Genomic DNA, 22,059 nt, shown 5'->3' with positions numbered 1-22,059 from the left:
GATCATAATACATAAAATTAAAATACTGGTTTGATCAGGTTTCTTGTGTGATATAATAGCAAATGCAACATACAACCAGGTAAACTATTTGAGAAAAAAGGAGGAAAGAAAGAAGGGGCCAAGTGAGAGATGCAATAGCAGAGAGGAACTGAGAAGAATAGAAAAGCAATGGGGTAGAAAAGAAAAATGAAGAAGAAACAGAAAGGAGTAGGTGGGGGTGATAAGAGAGAAAAAGAAGAAAGGCAAGAAAGAAGAGAAAGTGAGGGTGGAGAAAAGAGAGAGCCAGTTTTTGGATCTTTGTGTGTGGTTGTGTGCATCTGTGTAAGAGTCTGAGTAAAGATATGCACAGAGTGAATATTCTTCTATTACTCTCTCCCTGTTCCTCTGAGTCAGTGTTTCTTTCTGAGCTCAGGGCTTACATCTAAGGTAGGCTGGAAGTTCAGAAGCTACAAATGTTCTCCTGCCTCTGTATTCCCTTGGAAATGGTGTTACAGACATGTGCAAGGAAAACCTAATAGTCCCTTATGTCAGTGATGGGATCTGAACTCCAGTCCTCATGGTTTGGGAGCAAGTGCTCTTCACTGTTGAACCATCTCTCTGTTCTCAAGTATTATGCATCTTTAAGGGAATATCCATCTTAAAGATAAACTACTAAGTAATTTAAAAGCTTTCTACTCACTGTGGGTTAGTAATACAAGTGTGACCAATATATCTGAAAGTAAATTAGACAGTGAAAGACAGCTGTTGAGATTAGCCAATGGATACATACACTGTGATTCAGTCCATGATTCTGTGTTTGTTAGAAAGATTTCATGTGAATTGAAGTTAAAATGATTATGAAGGAAGAATGAATAGCAAGAGAAGGAAGAAAATTAGAAGCAGAAGGAGAATTAAGAGCTACAGGAGAGAGAAAATAAGAACAAAGGGGCCCAGGAGCAAAGAGTGTAAGTAGTCAGGTGGCAGAGCAGATGGAGGTATTTAAACTTAAGGGACACTTGTATGTGTGAGACATCCAACTCAACAAGGGGCAGAGATTCAGCCACACTGAAGTTTTTATTGCCTTGAGCAGTCTAGCAACAGTTTTCTTGAAAAACATGGCTTCTACTTCTATGGCCAGACTTTACAAACAGTAACAAGTGGTTCTGCTTCCCAGGTCTTCTGTTGAGGCTACATATCCAGTTGATGCTATGTACATAAGCAGGAACAATGAATGACTACAGTCTATACTCACTTCCTCAAAATGAGTTACATGCTTTATGGAATACTTTCGTCTCATAGACATGTTTCACCCTCCACAGACACAAAGAAGGTATAGGCAGATTTAAAGTTAGAAAGGACATGTTTATTATCTGCTTGATGAGGGATTGCTTTAAAAACAAATGGAATCAAAAGTCATGATTCAGCTCCACCTTAGGTATGTGAAAAGTTCTAATGACTATCACCATGAAGAAAAAGGAAAAGTACATAATACTCATCCTACTGAAGACTCCAGAGATAAGACTGGGTCTTGAGTTCCATTACAAGGACAGAATCAGGCACAGCGCTCATAATCCAGCAAACAAGCAGTCCATGTGTGCTCAATGAAATATGAAAGAATAAATGAATGCTTTGAGGAATTCGTGAAGGGATCAACAAAAATCACATGCATAATGACAGAAGAGAAAACTCACAATCCTCTTTGGACAATGGATGGCTGAGATGGAGAGCTCAATTCAGGTCATTACATGATTTCAGATGAAGAGAAAGAGGAAATACAGCAATGTACCTACCCCTGACATGTGAGATCTGTTTCATTAATCTACTTGGCTCAAGACCAGAAGTTCTACTTATCTCTACTTTGATTGTTAAGTACAAATGATAAATAATGTACCAATTCAGGGGTTCTAAAGTCTCTGAACCTTTTTTTTTTTTTCCTACTGTTTTGCTAATGGAACATAGCAGTACAATGTGTTGTAAACTCAACTATTGGTAAATTCTCTGTTTAATGACTTTCTTTGTTTACAAAGATATTTACTATCTTTGCTTGCAAGACAAGGAGAAACAGAAAAGTCCATGTCTTAATCTATGGTGGTCTTCCTTATAGAAAGCATCTTAATTTGAACTTTCAGTGAATGATGACATTAGACTATTTTTCCAGGTGTGCTGAGCCAACTATATTGGATATAATAGTATTGCCTATGATATATCTTCCAGGTAAATATTCTCAGCATGTGTATTTTTTTTTTCTTTTGCCAGGAGGAGGACTATCATCCATAGTGTGACAGCTTACTGTTCTTTTTTTTTTTTTTTGTTTCTTCTTGTTCTTGTTTCTGTTTTTATTGTTTGTTTGTTTGTTTTTTGTTTGTTTGTTTTTTTGAGACATGGTTTCTCTGTGTAGCTTTGGTGCCTTTCCTGGAACTCACCTGTAGCCCAGGGTGGCCTTGAACTCACAGAGATCTGCCTGCCTCTGCCTCCCAAGTGCTGGGATTAAAGGTGTGTGCCACCACCTCCTGGCCTGGTTACTGTCTTAATGATGATCAGAAATTACATTGCTTATTTATAATTACATTTCCCATAATCATTAAATAATATTTACAGCACCAAAACTACCTCCAAGTCATAAACTCTACTCAAATATTTGTTACTTAATAAATCCTTCAAGGAGATAGTTAAACTATATAGCTTATTTTAAGAGCTTGAAATGAGTGAAAGGAAGCAACTTAAAAGATGTTTGGATTTTATCCCCCTAAGGATGCCTTTTTTTTTTTTTAAATTTAACAGGGACCCTTTCAATCCAGGGAGATGCCAGCTGTTTACAAGAGGAAAGTTCAATTCCTGGGCCCGCCAGATGTCTACAACTTTGGGAGGAGATACTTAATGAAACAGTAAGAACTTTGCTTTTCTCTTTCTTTAGTAGCCTGTAAATATTGCCAGCCCTGCTAGCTCTGCTGAGTTGTAGGGATGATCAAGTGACGTGAGGGATATTAAAACAATTTAAAGACTCGAAAGTGCATCTCATAAAAGATAAATCAGTACCCAAACATAAGGCAAAAAAAAAAAAAATTCAATCTTGCAAGTTTTCCAAGAAACACAAATCAAAACAGAGGTAACATTTCAGATGCTTTGCCAGCGGCTGAATAGATTAGCACAGTGCTTCTGAAAGCAAATGTGATGATATATTTCAATTGTCCAAAAACTGTTTATCCTCCCTGAATTGGTAATGATACAAACGGATAATGCACATCTTGCTAACACTTATCAAAGCTTCCTGTGTCTTTGGCATTGCATTCAACACTTTACACAATCTAACTCACTCAGATATTCTCCTCAAAGTACAAATCAAAATGAAACCCTGTCAGACAATTAGCATTATCAGAGCATTTTACCACTTGCTTTATGCTTCAAGACTGGTATGAGGCAGGAACCAAACCTGCTCTGAGATGTCTGGGCTTAAAATTCTCACTCTTTATTTAATTTCACAGCTTCTAAAAATGAGCACAAGGGAACTGTGCCATGGAAAGAAGAGGTTCCTAAGGTATCTTCCAATGTGTTTTATATAAACTCACTATTAGAAAAGTGGAGAGTCCAAAAGTTGTGAAAATCAAAGCATAAGGACTTTATGTAACACTCAAGTAAACTAACAATAGGTATGGTGCTTTTAATATGCAAGAACAACAGGTAGACTGTTTATGATATGCAAGATTACAGGAAAAACTATAAAAACGTACCTAGAATTGAATTGGTGATCCATACCTGTAATGGCAATTCTTGGGAGGGAAGATGATTTCAAGTTTGAGGCCAGCCTGGGTTAGTTAGCAAATTCAAAGCCAGCTTGGGGTATTCATGCTGTCATTTTTCTTTCTTTCTTTTTTTTTTTTTTATAAAAAGTGTGTATGTACATAAAAATTATAACTCCTATTAGGCTACCATGAGATTCCCAGATCTTTGGCCCTTGTTAGTGCTAACACTGTAAGTTTTCCACAGGGCTATGTGCGTGCTTCTAACCAGGAATGGCCAGCCAGGACCAAAAGCGTCAGTGACACCATGACAGAGCCAGATTCAGTTCTGTGTCTTAGTAGAAAAATATACACACACTAACATTAAAATTAGAAGAAGTTCAAGAGTCAAACCATCCTATGGGCTGTGAGAAGAGGAGGGTAGTTGTGGAAGCACACTCCCGGAACTGATGGCATTTGCAATCTCTCTCTTTCCCAGAGATGACACCTGTGTTTTAAAGACAGCCATTTTTCCAGTTTGGTCACATTTTCTCATTATTCAGTCATTGAGTGAGAGACACTGAGTGTAAGTCTTTAGCACTGAACTCCTTTCAGAAGCTAGAGTTAAATGAAGATCTGCAGAGTAACAGTACCACTTTATTTCACTATGTTTTCCTCTTTCCATTTGACCCATTGCATTGAAATATTTCATGCCAGGCAGACTTATTATTCAGCATAGAAAATAAGTTATTTTTATAATAATTTACTGATTGCTACTTTAAACTATATAATGACTGGGGACAATCAAGAGATCTAAGTGCCTGGTTTCTTTAAACTTGGAGTTAATGTTATTTAGCAATTTCCTCTGAATTGTGATCTTGCATCCAAGAGGGAGAAAGTTATGACAGGAAGCTTCTTAGGACTCAAGTAATTAACACAACTCTCAGGAAGTATGTGAAACAGACTAGCTTCAGAAAGTTCCTTCCTCCCTAAAATTAGATAAGCAGTAAGGAGTAACTGTCCAAACTTTTGTCCTGCAGAGAGCTGCAGGGTTCCAGCTTTCATGTGTCCTCCCCTCTTCTAAGGTGGGCTTTCAATGATATAGTTACAATTGAGTTGGCCATGTCCCTGTAAGTAATACCTCACCAATATTCCTATAAATAACCTATGAGGACCAGAAGAGCCAAAGCCCTCCAAGTATCTGCCTGCCTCCATAGATCTCCTGTTCTTGCAAAGAAACTGGAAATGTTAAGAGAAGCTCTAAAAAGTTTGTATCTGGGTTTTTATATGTGGTTGATATTTATATTTATTTTGTGAGTATATCTTTATTCTCTATAAAATGAATATAATGTTGCATACACTGTAAAATCCTAAAATGCTTTTAGTGTCCATATTTTTCCCTGAGGACAGGAATGGGTAGATGACAACCTCTATTACCAGGAGCTCTTCCTGAGGAAGGCTATATTCCATTCCAACTAGCTTAATGACACTTGGTAAGTCATTCAACAGCCCTTTCTTATGCCTACTAAAATGACTCAAAGTATCCTATTTATAACACTTAGGTTGCTCATAAGAGGCACTTTGTTTACAGACTGTTGCTAGGAAATTCATGGGTATTAATTCCCCTAGATCAAGAATTATTTTTCATTAACACTCTAGCCTGACAGACTTTCCAAATATGGAAGAGCTATAATTCCCACATTTAAAGCCATTGCATGCTAGAATTCATGAGAAAAAAAAAATAACACATCTCAAGTAATTATGGTTCCTAGCACCAATGGAAGGCGTTTTGTTTGGATGCTTCCATAGTTTTAATGCAAGTTCCCTGCACTGCTTGGGTTCTATACAGAATGAAATACAGTACCTCTGGATACTTTGATGTACAATGTGACCTGAGGAATTTGGAGACAGTAACATGAATCAAAATGGCACTTAGCAATGACCCCTTCTCAGGTTGTTTGGTGCTGTTTGAAGAAGGCAGAGTCACTTTGCTCTGTGAGAATACATTTATAACCACCTATTACCCAAGAATAAAGGCAGTTAGCTCAACTCCCAGCATCTAGGAAATTAATCCTCTAAGTTAGAGCAGTGGTCCTGTTGTTTATTGAAGATAATAGCCTGCTGTAGTCTTACTTTCCTACCTCAGTTCTACTTTGGTTGGTGTCACACTGTCATATTTTAATGCAATAATGTGTTATATTTGTGTGTGCACTTTTTATTCTTCTTTCCATGTTTTTTCTATGCTAGATTCTCAGCTCAACTCTTTTGGGAATGGTGAATATAACAGAACAAAAAAGAAGAATATGGTGATATTTTATTTGTATGTTAATAAATAAAGTTTGCCTGGAGATCAGAGGAAACAGCAAGCCGTTTTAAGTAAACACAAAAGTCAGGCAGTGGTAGCATATGCCCTTATTCCAATCACCTGGCAGGCAGGGTCTCTGTGTTTAAGGCCATACTAGGGAACAGAACCAAGCATGGTGACAGATGCCTTTAATCCCAGTACCAACCATAGAGACCTGGAGGTCTGTACAGACAGGCAGTTATAAGGAAGTGAGGTAGTTGGGCTTAGAGCCAATGAAAGGGCAGAACAGCAAGGCCTTAAAAGCCTGGGTAGACAGGAAGTCATGGCATTTGGAAGCTACAAAGCTGGTCAGGTAAGGTGGTTGGTGGCTCTCACTATTTCCCTGATCTCTAAGGCTTTCACCCCTATATTTGGCTCCATGTTATTTTTTACTAAGACCTTTTAAGATTTGTGTTACTGAAGAAGACTATCTATATATATCAGCATTTAAAAAGCCACTATGATACAGTTTCAGATCCAATCTTCAAAGTTGAATCTGTTAAGGTTTCAGGATGTAAATTATATACCACAGATTTACACAGACCCAACTGGAGTCTAGGAGATCTGCTTCCCCCCAGCTCCTATAAAGACATTTGTTACTGGACAATGAGAAATGAATAGCTGAGAAGATTCATAATCTTAAGAGTTGGCATGTACCCCTGAAAAGCTCTCCAACTTCCCCTAAATAGTCCTGTGATGGTTTTTGAAGTATTCAAAATCAGAGTGGGGCCTGGTAAGATAGAATCCAGACCTGAGTACTCACACCAGGAATCCAGCTATCATGGCTCCATTACCAAGGGTAGAAACAGATAAGATAGATCTAGAGTCTGCTTTGTGAATAGAAAGAAGTCATGGGAAGATTCCAGTTTTCAGAGGAATCAGGGAATACAAAGATGGGCTATTTTTTTCTATGGATCACTGAAGTTGAGATGTGAGAACAAAAACAAAGTATGGGAAGGAATCTAAAGTTGTATTTAGTACACTCAAGATCATATTGACAGAGATTCATCACTATTGCTCAGTAGTGATCTGCAAGGACTCATGCATAATTGCTTTTATGCCAGCTTCTCTTATCTCTGATCCATCCATAGAAAACTTGACCATGGGCACATCTGATAAGATGCTATCACAGGAAGAAGTTAATTGAATTTTTGTTCTTAAGCCACTTTAAAAAACCTTTGTTGTCACTAAAATAATACAAGAAAATATACTTTAGCTGGGTGGTGGTGGTGCACGCCTTTAATCCCAGCACTTGGGAGGCAGAGGCAGGCAGATCTCTCTGTGAGTTCTAGGCTAGCCTGGTCTCCAAAGTGAGTTCCAGGAAAGGTGCAAAGCTACACAGAGAAACTCTGTCTCAAGAAAAAAAATGTGTGTGATACACACACACACACACACACACACACACACACACACACACATATATATATATATCTTCACATATGAATGAGTGGAAATTCAAGGTATGAAATTAGCAGGACACAGGCTGGGGGGATATCTTAGTAGGTAGTGCCTGCTGCAAGCATGAGGACCTGAATTCATATCTCCAAAATTTAAGTGAAAAAAAAATATATATATATATAGCTGGGTATGGTTATACAGAGTTCTGTCACACTAGCACTTGAGTGGTAGAGAAAAATAAATTTTCTGTGTTCACTCCAGTCAGTGAAGCCAATAAGTGTGTGCTAGGTTCATTTAGTGACCCTGTCTCAAAGAATTAGAGAAGAGCCTTTGGGGAAGATACCTGACATATATACATGCACCCCCCTCCAACACAAAGAATTGCCAGAGAAGCTGATATGATTTAATGCAGAACTAAATTATGATTCTGACTATTTATTATACATGGGAATCCAAAGTCTAGAGACATACTCATCTTTTATGTACACACATAAGACTTACTCAGTATTCCATGTTTACAAAAGGATTTAGAGGTTTTCTAAGACTAGTGAGGATTTCTCATGTGACATTCATCTCATTTCAATCTAGAGAGTAACAGAATCTTAAGATAACTACCACCTCATCTGTCAAAATCACACAGGCAGTCAACCATGCTATTGCTGTAAAATGCTACACCAAGTTGAAAACTATGTCTTAATATTAATGGGATGATCCAAAGATATTTAGTTCTTAATATATGCCATTAAATAAATAAACACATAAAAAGTCAAAACAAACTGACATGCCTCCAGTTTCCACAGAAGTAGAAGGTAGGTAGGTAAAGACTTAAAACCAAAATATTGTTTAGAGATGAGCCAAGTTCTTAAATATAAAGAAGCCACATTAACATACAATCCTAAAATTTGTGAGCATAAATACTAACTCATAGTTTATATCAAGTGTCTACTGAAGAAATCAGGAGTAAAAGTATGTTTCTATTCTGTCTTATCAAAACAGTTTCAACAAGTCTTGAAATATTAAAGAGTTAGATACTATTTCTCTATGTACATTTTGATATGGACTTTTCTGAAAATCATGTTATATAAATTAGGGGCCGCCATGAAACATCTATATGAAAATTAAAGGTCAACTCAGAATGAAAGGAGAAAATGACAGAGAAAACTTATTAGTTCAGTCACAAATCCTTTCTGCATATATGTTCTCAGCACTCTTAGTTTTCTTAAATGCCATTCCTTTATCTAAAATAGCTCTATTAACAAAGTCTACAGATTGGGTCACATCAAGAATGAGATCTTATGAATGACAGGGTGTACAGGGTTTATTCATTAACCTTATTTACTAATAGCCTTTTAAAGGAAAGAGACTTTACTTAGACCATTAGTTTTGAGAAGCACACAGCTTACGGTTCTGACTACACACTGTGGAAATTCAAATCCAGATGTTGTGGGTCACACCTATCACCCAAGAACTCAGGAGGCTGAGGTAGAACTGCCTACATCTTGCATTATGATGAGAATATCAGGTCACCCAGGATCACACAGTTAGATGCTTAAAAAAAATAAACAGAAAAAGTGGCATTCAATAGTGTTAACTCTTCAGCCTTTGTTATATTTGCACAGTGAATATTAGTTTAAGCTGCAAATCAAACTGAATCTTGTAGTATGTGACTAGCAAACACAAGCAACAAAGACAGTAAGTTGCTATGGGGATTGGGTGGGGGGATTCTATCCACTTATTTATCCTTTCTCATATCCAAAGGATAACAAATCTCTAACAGCAAAATTAGCCCTTCACGTGGATTCCTATATACTGAACTTCCTTTTGGTGAGGAGGTAACTCTGATGAATCAGTGTGCACCAGTAGCACCTATCAGAGCAGTAATGTTGGTTAGACAAATGTTCTATGTGAACCCCAAGACACAACAGGCAGAAAATGTTTTGATGTCTGCCACAAGCAAACATGTTCAGATTCCTGGAACCTAGCACTGAATAAGAAGGATATATTTGAGGGAGACCTAGAAAATACACCACTCCTCCATTAAAATGGGTGAAAATCTGGGAAATGCAGAGTCTGGCTAGTTCATGCCAGATAATACCTGGATATGAACTCTGTTATGGTTCTGTACTTCCTTTGACACTGAGATTTCTACTCCACTCAGCATTTAGCATGGTCTCATGCCTGTCCATAAATATTTTAGCTCATCAGTACAGCATCATGGAATGTACACCACCACATGAAATACTCCTATCTATACCTTTGTATTTAGTCAAATTTCTGGTTTTATTTTCCTGTTGAACTTTCATATATGGTCTTCTTTTCTACAGAACTCACATAAATAGGATAACCATGAATTCTTCACAGGCAATTGCATTCATCCAGAACATGAGTAATTGTTAGCCATAATGAATTGGGACCATGTGCTAAAGTCACTTCAGATTTAACACTTGAATTGTGTAATTTAATCCCCACTGCAGCTTTAGAAGTTTTATTTCCTCATTTCAAGCATGAAGAATGGCTTTGAAAAGTTAAGCAATACTGTCCAAGCATTCTTAGGTAAATTCATGGATAGGCCTTGATGGTAGACTCTATCTTCATTGATTCTAAAACTATTAACTGTATGGGCACAAACATTTCCCCAGTTGAAGATGGACTTTATTATTCTCCTGGGACATCATTTCATGTTCCTTTTCTTCTTAACATTTCCAAAGAACCATCATCCTCAGGATGATCAGGTTTTGACCATATCTCTACATTAGCAGTACTGTGCCACATCTCAAGGGGAAACATGCTCAGCTGGTGGGCTTAGAATCAGGAGTTGTGGTGATATATTATGTCCCCCTATATTGTGCATACTAATAAACTTATCTGGGGTCAGAGGACAGAACAGCCACTAGATATACACAGAGGCCATAAAATGGTGGCACACATGCTTTTAATCCTATTAATTGGGAGGCACAAGGATCTCTGTGAGTTCAAAGCCACACTGGAAACAGCCAGGCATGGTGACTCACGCCTTTTATCATAGGAAGTGATGGCAGAAAGCAGAAAGGTATATAAGGCATGAAAACCAGCAGCTGGAGCTGGTTAAGGCTTCTAGCAGCAGTTCAGCTAAGAACCATTTGGATGAGGACACAGAGGCTTTCAGTCTGAGGAAACAGGATCAGTCGAGGAACTGGTGAGGTGAGGTAGCTGTGGCTTGTTTTGCTTCTCTGATCTTTCAACATTCACCCTAATACCTGGCTCTGGGATTGTTTTTATTAATGAGAACTTTTAAAATTCTTGCTACAAGGAGCCACATGTACAATTAGTAAACACAATCCATATGCTCTTTCTGCTGATTAAGGTCATGTGATTCTCATCAAATTGTCTAGTATGTTTTGAAGGTTCTATTTCCTAGTGTGTGGCTCTAACACTGTCTCATGGGATGATGTACCCCTAGTATGAAATATCACAAGTGACTTGACTCCTATCATATGGGGACTCTGCCATCTGCAAAAGTCTGGACCATTTTACACACATTCTATTCCAGGATGTCAACACAAAGGAGTCATGTACAAGACTCCTACTCCAATACTACATTTGCTACCAATGTTTTGCTTGTAGCAGAGAAAATGATTTCAAGTGATGGTAGGAGAAAGATAATTAGCTTTTGGACTTAGAAATATCAGGATTGGATACACAAGAGCTTTGGAATATTTTAAATATATGGACCAATGAAGAAATATTGCTTTCCTTACAGATATGTCAGATGAATGTGAGTACTTTCTGGGATAAGTGGTCAGATAATTTCTCTCAGGATATTTGCTTTAAGAATGTCTGTACCCCAGAATCCCCCAAAATTCTATAGGAGCAAATATTATTCTCCATTTCTTAAAGTTTTTTCAATGATTATTTTTCCTTTCAAAGCCCTTTTATCTGTATGTGACCTCAAAGCTTTCATTACAACATTAGAAAAGCAATCTGCTTTCTTCAAATGCTCCAGGTCTTGCTGCCCATTACTGAAGTACATGAAAGGACAGATTCCATGTGGGTCTGCCTAGAACTAACATAGAAACATACCTTCTTATAGCTTAAGAGGCTACACAGTACAAAAGAAAAGAAATTGTATTTTAATCGTGTTTATTTTCATAATTTTATAAGAGTCAAGTTTTCATCAGAGCACAATCACAGGAAAGGATAAAGGAGGCTTGTTTTTTTCAGTCCTCCTGGGAAAATACCCACTGTCTCTATGCTGTCTGTTTACAACATAAAACTGATAATTCCATGGTCTCCTCATGTGGCACCTTCTTTCTGAAACATTCATTCTCTTCACTGTTTAAAAACTTGGTCATCAAGCAGCTTTCCTCTCCATCCTCCATATGCTAAAGCCAAGCAATGCTTCTTTCTCTTGTCCATGTCCATGATTAAAATTGGTTTGTATCTTAGCTTCAAGGACTTGCCTCTAACATATTCCCATTTCCTTTTTTTGCTCTAGATTATCAATCAGCATATGTTTTCCTACCACTTTCTCCTAGAATTGGGGTGTGTCTAAATGTCAAGATATTTTAAGTAGTGTTTTAAAAATACTACCAAAGCAACATAAGATTTCAGTCAGGCTTGGAAAAGGAAAGGGCAAGGAAGAAGAAGAAGATAAAAAAAAAAAGAACAAAAACAAAAACCACTCATGGCACCCTTCTTATCTTATATATTTATATGCACAAGTTTGAAGACTAAAAACAATAGTAATAGAATTTGCTACCACTCAATAGACCATGTCTTACTAATAGGGATAATTTTTAAAAAAGGTTTGATGATTAATCTTGGTTGTCAATGTGACATATAGATTCTAGAATTTACTAGGCGATATGCTTCTGATGTGTCTGTGAGGGTGATTTCCAGGAATTTGCTAATGGGGAAGACCCACCATCACAGTTTTGGGCACCTTCCAAAGAGCTGACAAGACAGAAGGAGGTTAAAGGGAAAAGCAGTGTTTCCTGCCTTTGTTTCTTCCTGAGTGAATGTATCCATGCTGCTTCTGCCATCCTGTATGGACATTAGATTCCAGCACGTTTGAACTTCCACATGAACTGAAGACCAGCAGCTCTCCAGGACTTTTCCAGGTCTTCCAAGTCCCCAGATTGGGACTACTGAGGCACCTTATTAAGAAGCTACCAGATTCTGAGTGTCTGGAGTGTGCAGATGTCCACTGTTAGGTTACTCAGGCCCTACTGAGTAAACCATTCTAGTAAACACAAATTTTATGTATAAATATAATTTTATAAATAACACGCAACTAGTTCTTTCCCTAAAGAAATCATTGCCTCATAAAAAAAGTATGTAGACAGAATAAGAGAATGATTTTGGATCATCAGTAACTTAGTAAATGTGACCCTGGGAAGAGTATGACAGAAAGGCACAAAAAACTTTTTCCATTTCTGGTGGTAGATTGGCCATATTTGTTTTTTATAAACTTCAATTCTCTATGCTCTGTACTGAGATGTGGTTATCCATAGAATATTCTGGGTTAGAGCATGCAAAAAGACAAGTCTTGGCCTCAAATAGGAATAAGCCTAAGTTCCATTTTGACAATCCATTCCACCTCCAGCCATTCTACAGAACATCGGATGTCAGAAACACTCTGGAAACTGTCATCCATCATCTGCATACTGTCGTACACTTGAGTGTTCCCTGTCTTACAGACAAATTATCCAGATGTCAAACTAATTTTTTCAGTTTCCACTTCAAAGCTTTGTGTCACTTAGGTCTAGTCAACATTGAATCAATTTTATTCATTTTCTTTCCAACAATAGAAAGACCATGTTTCTGAGAACACTGTGCTGTTTCATAGTGTGGTCTGAACAGAGAATGTGGTTACTCTGACATTCTAGTTAACCATAACGCCTCCAATACATGTGTCCTATTGATTTTGCAGCAATATTTTTATCTGGTCTCTTTACCATACATCTTCTTTTTCATAGAAACTTCAGAGAGAGAGAGAGAGAGAGAGAGAGAGAGAGAGAGAGAGAGAGAGAGAGAGAGAGAGAACAACTTTGTTCCCTTAGCCATGATCATTGCCCCTTAGTCACAGTCCTCTTGGTATTTTGAGACAGAGCCTCTCACTGACCTGAGGCTCAGCCATTAGGTTAGGATGGCTGGTCAAAGAACCTCAGGATTGTGTCTCTGCCTCTCTAGTACTGGGATTTAAGTGCTTATTCCCATAGCTTCACTTTTTCTCTAATATAAGTTCTGGGAATTGAACTTTGGTACTCATGCATGTGTGGTAAGGACTTTAGTGCCTTAGCTTTCCCTTTGCCCTTGTCCTCAGTATGCCAGATCACATTGAGTACACACTGTAGGATGGGATACTTGAAAGTTATACTTCAAATGTCAAGGGTTACTGGAGAGGAGAGTTAGGCTCTATTCTGCCTTTCACAGTTGTTCAGTGCTTAAGTTAAAGATCAGCTACAAGATTAAATACAAATCAATATCGATCAAACATAACAGTATTTGCTCTTCTTTTGGCAGCTACTGCCTTAGCTCATCCATTCTCCCTCACTTCCCCATATTCTCCCCAAAGGTGGTTGTAGCTCATTCTCCATATTGGGGGTTTCATTGTATCCTCAGAGTTACAGTAATCCTCTTGCTACAGAACCACATCATGTTATTATTTTTCAGTGACTTTTCACCCAGTTTTCTCCTTCACAAATTAGCTGTTGTCCAGTGACAGATGCTGATACAAGCATTATTTTCTCTAAGAAGTCTTTGGTAAAAAGCTCATGCCATCAACACAACTGAAATTCCTTTGTTATATGTCCTTGAAATCTAAGCTCACACCTTCTAGTTTATATGACAAGCTCACTGGATCAATGTCAATGGCCTTCTCCTACTCCAATACTACATTCTAAGCCTCGTGAAAGCTGATGCCAAGACTGCTTGGTTCACCATGAGACCAGCAGAGCTAGAATAGTGCTTAGCAGAAGGGAGATTACTTAATAAATGTCTGTGAATGACTAAATGAACTAATGTCTGCTTTCTTCTTTATCTATTTGCAAACATACTTTTTACTGGGAAGAAATTCACAAAAGATTTGTATGAGAAGTAGTGAATACTTTAAGCATATATTAAATAGCAAATGACTTTCACTTACACATTATGAAAACCATTAAGAATGTTCATTATTATAAACTCAAGCACTCTATAAACTTGAGCAGATATACTATGGATAATAACAATTGCCACTGGTCCTGGTTTGGGATGTCTTAGGCACTTTTGTTTTTGTGAAAAATACTTCATTCTCCTGGCTAGAACATGAGCTAATATTTATTAACAGGAGTGTTTGAAGCAACAAGATCCCAAGTATCTCTGGAAATGCCAATTACAGTGAGATGGACAGGCAGAAAAGAATACATTCTTGTCTCTCTTTCCCTTGACCTGCAAGAGTTATACTGCTGTTCTATTTTCTGAACAATCTAGTAAAATTCAATTTACTTTTTCAATTTGTCTCCAGCCAGGCTTCCTTCTGTCAACTATGCAGACATCTCAGTGCTGGTCACGTAAAGTCACAGGAGGAGGACAACAGGAATGAAATTACCTGTGCATTTGCGATCTGTGTCTTCTTTTTTGGACCCACTAATTGTCAACTTGCAGTTGAAGTTTTCTTCCCAATATTCAGCAAACCATACATTTCTCCTGTTGTTTTCAAGAGTTCTGGATGTGAAGTAAGCATCAAACCCTAAACAGAATTAAATGAGAAGGTCAGAACTCATGGAGATCATTGCTATCATATGGTAAATAAATTAAAGAAAAAAAAAAAGACCAGTGATATTTTGTAGACTAAAGGATTTATTTATTTGTGTCCATCAATAGACTAGATGGATGACTATCAAATACACATAAAATACAGACACATAACACACACAAACATTAAAAGCATTAAGGGAATTTACAGATATACAATCTACTAATTTTGTCATCTCCAGATAATAACTGATGGTTTAAGTGCGTAGTATAGACATGGCTGTGCAGTAATTATTACCCTTATTCTCACTTGGCACATGGAAAAACAGAGTCTTAGAAAAAATATATAACATGTCCAAAGTCAACCACTATGCTCTAGTCTACATTCTTGGCTATTTCAGCTGCTGGTCAGTGAGCAACACTTCAAGGCCTTTTTGTTTTGGTGTTGTTCCATCATGGAATTGACTTCCTAGTCAAAAGGGAAATAAAATTGATTTAGGAGAGGCCACAGGTAAATAAGACTGTCACTTTGATGTTATTTATGGCGCATCCACATTAGCAGAGACTCCAGAGTCCAGTACTATATCATTCTCTAGCTGCTACTTCTGGAATGGGTAACTTCAAATATTACATGAATCTATGACGTCTTAAGAGGATCAAAGTGCCAAAGAAATGAAAGATCAGACTCAGACTATCACTTAGATTAGGCTTGAATGCCAAGTCCACCAATGTCACTATGTCATGGAAACATAGGAAGTCCACACTTAGAATTGCTGGTCTTCCTTTTGTCTGCTTGTAGAAATGAAGATGACACTATCCCCTTCTGTCACTCTCCACAGTGCCATCAGTGATAGTAGGAAGAATACAGAAACTTAGGAAGTTTAAGGCCAAGACTCATAGGAGAAGGTGGAACTACTAACAAATACTTACAGCATTCAGCTTTTTCCATATGCCATAAAAATTGTGTCAATGGTTACAGGGCCAAAGTCAGAAAGCATTTTACATATATTTTCTCTTTAGGTGTTACATTAACTCTAAGCAGTGGGTATTACTCAGAGCCGTACTTTAAGGTCAGAAATGAAGATTCCAAAGAATTTGATTTCAGGGTGCCTGGTCTACATCCATATCTGTCACATATGCTACACAGCTGACTTATATTTTGGTGAGTGTCATAATCACTTGGAAAGCTGATCAGCAAAATGGAGCCCAGATTAACTGAGTAAGAGGGGAAACTGTTTTCATTTTCTCTTTCATCTTCTGGAAATTACCATACCTTCTGAAGATCTAGAAAAAGTCCTATGGAGTTTGTTCTGATCCACATACCATGCCATTTTCTCTCTTTTCCTAGATGATGACCCTTTAAGAAAGAGTCATTACCACAGGGGAACCTGGTAGTTCAACAAGCAGAAGATTAAACACTTAAGCATGTGGTCAGGTGCTAGAATGGGGAAATCAATCAACTCAGTATATGGTTGCATGGTCTGACAGTGATGGGGTAACCAAGGTTCAGAGAACACATCCTCTCACACAAACCAAAAAAGCAGATGTATAGACAAAAATGGTATCATCCACTGAGGCTCTTCTTGATCTCTGGTTTTGCTTGTCTGAATCAGAATTCTTACAGAATCTGACAACTCAATTCCACCTTTTATCAGCTCATGGGGGAAGAAAAATGGATTCTTGTTAGTTGCCTCTATTTATTTCCATTCAGATAGAAGGAAAGTATCCGCAAGTGAGACCTCTAAGGTTTGAGAAGCATCTTTTATAGCCAGGTATTTACAGTGCCTGAGAGTACAGTTGGAAGTACTTTCAGTGAGGTGCACTTTGTAGTGATCCTTACTAACAAACAGAGTGTTTCTGACATCGAGGTGGGGCAAAGCCTCCCCTCTGCCTAGGTATTTAAGTCCCTACCCATAGTCTGTCACTACAGTTTCAGAAACCTGAAGATTCTCCCTATCTTCAATTAGAAACAGGGTACTTCATATAAAACGTTTAATGACCCAGGTGGGGCAGAGACTTGAGGACAGAATCAGACATTAGAATAAATCATAACAGGGCTCCTTCCTTTTCCGTCTCCCTCCCTCTGCTCCTGTGGGAAAGGAGACTTCTCCCCATCTCCATTAAGTTTCAGAAGAAAAATGATGCGAACATATATCAGCACAATTAAGAACAGTACTAGAGTTTTGAAATATAACCCAAGGCACCAAGTCCCATAGTTTTGATTCAAAGGAAACATAATCAAAGTTTTGTTAAAGGAAAACTATCATTCTTTTACATGAAGCAGATGGAATTCTTAGTGTGAATTTGTTCCTTTGGTTGAGCAGAAGAATTTCATTTTCTAAATTCCATTCTAGGCTAGTCTGAAGCAGTGTCCCACTGGTACATGTTCATCAGAACTGCCATCATTTGAGAAGTTAATTCCAAACAAGAGGGAGAAGGAGTGGAGCCTCAACAGGCATTACAAACAGTTCTAGCCTGGTACTGTCCTCCCTGAAATGAGGAAATGATCCTCAGTCAGTTACCACCTGGAATCTGTGGAGTGTAACTTAATAGATGCGTGATTTCATCCTGGGGACCATGATTAGTAGGTGGACCTTCTAGTTGACAGGCAAAGGAAGGTCTCACTGGAGGGTGATATGAGGAATATTGTCAGGTGTCATTAGCAGGTCACAGAGCAGAAGGAGGTTTTACATGCCATCTAATACACTTGAAATATACAGCAGCTAAGGCTGCTAGGTTTTCAACTCCAGGAGTACATCACTGTCAGAGGAACATCCTCATCAGTCCAAGTGGCAAACAACACCAGAGCATTGAACTTTATACCTCAAGTGCAAGGGCTCTTAATTCTTCTTACTGCCCTGCTTCCAGCTCAGGAAGCCCATGCTGGTGTTTAAAGAACACAGTGCTCATCACAGTACACAATATCTAAGCAGCCATGTAGGTTTGACAATTGAGACTCAGATCCTCTGGAAAATCAGAATACCAATCTGGGCATCTTATATTTATAGGATGGACATGGAGCATTCTACCATTGTTAGGTACATCTCTCTTCCTTAAGTGCATGTATGCTAAGTCCTGAGCTGTGTCTTAGCTCCATTGCAATGAGAAAGATCATTAGATGTCATGAATGAAGTACATGACTAAACCAATAAAAGCATAAGGAACTTAAGAAAGGATCAAGATAGTCATCCATATTTTTACACCCAGATAACAACTCGTTAGAAGATGGAGTTAGAAATCCAGAGTTGAAATAGCTACACACAAAAATATAAACACAAATATCAGTTACTTTACAATTCATATGCAAAAATATACAAAGGCCATAATTTTCTGAGAAAAAAAAGAGGAATTGTCCATGATTCCTTGAGGGTGGGAGGACAGAAAGGAAGAGGAGAGTTACCCATTCTGAAAATGCCATGATTAAGCAATTCTAAATTCTCCTGGATAAAAGAGCAGAGGACATGGCACAGAAGAAAGGAGACCACACTTCCAAAACATGACGAAAAGATCACAGGTAGGTATGGAAATATAATGAACTGGAAATAAAGTAGCCTTTCTCATATATAGGGAAACAATGCTCCTCTTACAATTATCTAACAGTCATCAACTTGTTAGGGGTTAACAATTTCCTATTTCAGAAATTAAACATCTAGCCACCAAAGTATATTGGGAAACCTCAGGTAGATAACTCTGAATGAGAGTCAGTGATTTGGGAACTGTTTTAGAGGATGACTGTTAATCACATGGTTAAAGGAACTGGTAGGGGTGGGTGTGCCCTGCATCTTTGACTCAGGTACTATGAACAGTTTTATTGTCATGCCTCCCTTCTTGGTTCCACCTGTGTCTGCATATTCCTCCCTTGACTTTCAGGCCTAGAGGCCATAGTCTGCACCCAACTAATATCTACCTTTCTAATTTGCATCTTGGTAAAGGTGAACTAAAGTAAATTAAGTTAAAGAAATATAAATCACTTTCGATGACCTCAAGGGGTAAAGCTAGGCAGAGTGCACCTAGAAATTCTTTGACTGTCTTTTGATGAGACTGGTGGCAAGCAGCCATGATTTTTGAGCAAACAAGATTTATTGCAATGGAAGTTATTCCACAAAGAACAAACCATTCCGTGGGAAATGTTTATGGATAAGGCAGATAGAGTAAGATACACAACATTATTCTAAGAAAAATGCAGCAATTCCTAGTGTCTAGTGAAGTGGTCATCCTTCTGGTTTCAATTAGCAAAACAGTAACCCTTGAATAATACATGCATGACTGAAATCACTGTTTGGCTAATTTCAACGAACACAATGACATTTAATTCATGTTTTCTCAAATGACACAATTTCATTTCTTTAGTCTTTGCTTATGCACTTATTGATTCTGTATATGAAACAATCATATGTAGGGAGAGAAGAGGAAGGTGGGTAGGGCTGCGTATGTGTATTGGTTTTTACAACATTACCTGCAGATTCCATATAATATTCAGGCTTCTACAAGTATGACTACTTTGTAAAAATGGTCATTCTCTAAGACAAGGTAATTTTGGCTTCTATGCAAACATTTCACAGATATAATCTATTAATAATTCCTTACTGCACATGAAGTGTGCATGTTAAGCATATTCATGTAACTGCATAGCAGTTTCCACTAGCATAGCAGACATGAATAATAAATCCTGAAAATCAGTGTTACCACTGTGATTTCTTCAGTTTAAGTCTTCAAGAAGCTAAATTTAATATAATAATAGATGAGCTATTTTGGTAACAATGTATGTTTCCAAGAAACTGTTGTTACAAATTTACTATTTAAAAATGTTATACTCAAATATGAACCTTAATTAATAGTGATACTCTTAAGATAGCTTGCTATGCTCACAGATTCAATTTGAATGCTTTTATTGGGTGTATTTTATGTAAGCGCACCTTTTTATGTTCTCTTGAATTTTAGTCTGTTATCAACTCTTGAAAAATTATAAGATAAAGGCAATGGAACTTTCACCTGTATACTCTGTTCACTATCTTCATGACATAAGTGTGATAGGTAGTCATGACTGACTTTCAGACACCTAGGAACAGTAGTGTATGCTGCAAAGATTGCTTATTAATTACTAGTTCTGGATTATTATTATTTATAATAAATTTTATTCCTTATAGTACTCTAAAGAGCTCAGGATAATTTATGACTGTGACTGCTGAGCCATCAAGAGTGTAAGGACAAGAGGACAGAGTTTCTAGTGGTACACCTGCAACTCAAAGCTAGATTTTTTTCTACAAAGTTGCACAAATGGATGTCCTCTTTCAACATTCTTGACAACAACAAGACTGATAAGAGGACTAAAATAAACTCCTTCTTATATAAAGAAATCAATAGGCAGTCTTAAAAAATCAAGATTTGGGGGCTGGAGAGATGATTCAATGGTTATGAGCACATATTGTTTTTGTATGTTAAAATCTCAACACCCATAATGGGTAGCACACAACTCCCTAAAAACTGCAATTCCAGGGCCATCTGAGGAGGAATCTTTCCTCTAGTGACTCTTGTGCTCATGTGTACATACCCACACAGAGACCCCTGACACACACACACACACACACACACACACACACACACACACACACACACACTTTTAAATAATAATAAAAATGAATCAGGTATCTACTAATGTTTCACTCTTCTGTCTCTGGAACTTGAATACCCCATGTTAGCTGTTATTATTTGTTGAATATCCAGAAAGAGAAAAATCTATAAGTTTCCAGTCTGGAGCTTTGCTCAAAGAATGAGCTAAATATTATTTATTATCAACAACTACCTATGTAGCTTCACAAGGTACCTCTGAAACAAGACCTGCCTTTCATAAAGAGTGGACTTTGGATATTTAAAGGTATGTTTACTAAGATCCTGTATCTCTGGATACCTCTCTGAGGACAGCCTTTCAACAACCTACAAAAAGCAACTTGCTTAGAGTCCTTCTTTTAAGGGCTCATCCTCTTATCTACATGAGGCATGTGCAGGAATTCTTTATCTAGAGCAGCAGTTTGTGTCCCTGTGCACAATCTAGGATAATATGTGGCATTTGTAGAAAGAGTTCACCTATTCTTTGACTTTAAACCACATCAACTAAATTAGAGTACCTGCTGGTGGTTCAAATGCATGAGCCCTTTACTTCCCAGGTGGTGTGGGTACACAGGCAGACTTATGATCCTATACTCTAGAAGATTACACAATTTAAGCCATTCAAGCACCTTTTATACATAGTCCTAGAAGACCTGTACAAAATCTACCAGAGATAAGACAAAAATCTTCTTATCTGAACATATGATTCTTTATACACATATATGTATTATCTATTGTGATATGATACCAAGTAAAGGTCATAAATTATGAATGCTTGTCATGGGTGACTGCATTTGGACATAGTTTTTTGAAAATGTTATTCATAGTATAAAATTTTTCACAATTTTAATTGGTGGTTGGAAAATTTACATGTTTGTTCAAGCCAGATGTTATCTTAATGGCCAAGCATTGACTTTTTGTTTGAGTGATAGATTGTGTGAAGACTTACATAATTTTTATGTTAAATCTTTGAACACATTTTTAAAGAATTGTATCAAATTATCATGACTGATTTATCTGCATAAATTCTCTAGCAAACATAATCTAACAAGATAATGAATTTTAAGTGGAAAATTATTGATCATTTGAGCATATAAGATCTGCTTATTTTCTCAAGAGAAAAAAAGCAACACATCAAAGGCCAGAGAATTATTCTACATGGTGAAGCTACACATTTTATTTTTAATAACAGTACAAGAACCATGTTGCCTGGATACCATCTTCATTTTGTACTCTGCTCTAAAAATGTCTCAGCAGCAAGAAGTTTTTTTGTAAGCTGATCATCTAAACTTATATAAT

The 22,059-nt window shown here is 37.4% G+C and overlaps 1 protein-coding gene across 1 annotated transcript in view; it reads right to left on the bottom strand.

The window, feature by feature from the left end:
• Positions 1 to 22,059, bottom strand: part of Grm7 (glutamate metabotropic receptor 7) — a 918,190-nt gene that overhangs the window by 301,274 nt on the left and 594,857 nt on the right. The window contains exon 5 of the mRNA XM_036181053.1: positions 15,008 to 15,148. Coding sequence (XP_036036946.1) covers positions 15,008 to 15,148 — 141 coding nt within the window. The remainder of the gene's footprint in view (positions 1 to 15,007; positions 15,149 to 22,059) is intronic.

Source organism: Onychomys torridus, chromosome 3, assembly GCF_903995425.1.
Source record: "Onychomys torridus chromosome 3, mOncTor1.1, whole genome shotgun sequence".
NCBI classification, from domain to species: domain Eukaryota; kingdom Metazoa; phylum Chordata; class Mammalia; order Rodentia; family Cricetidae; genus Onychomys; species Onychomys torridus.
The sequence above is the reverse complement of the archived record's forward strand: the minus strand, read 5'-3'. Positions and strand labels throughout refer to the sequence as shown.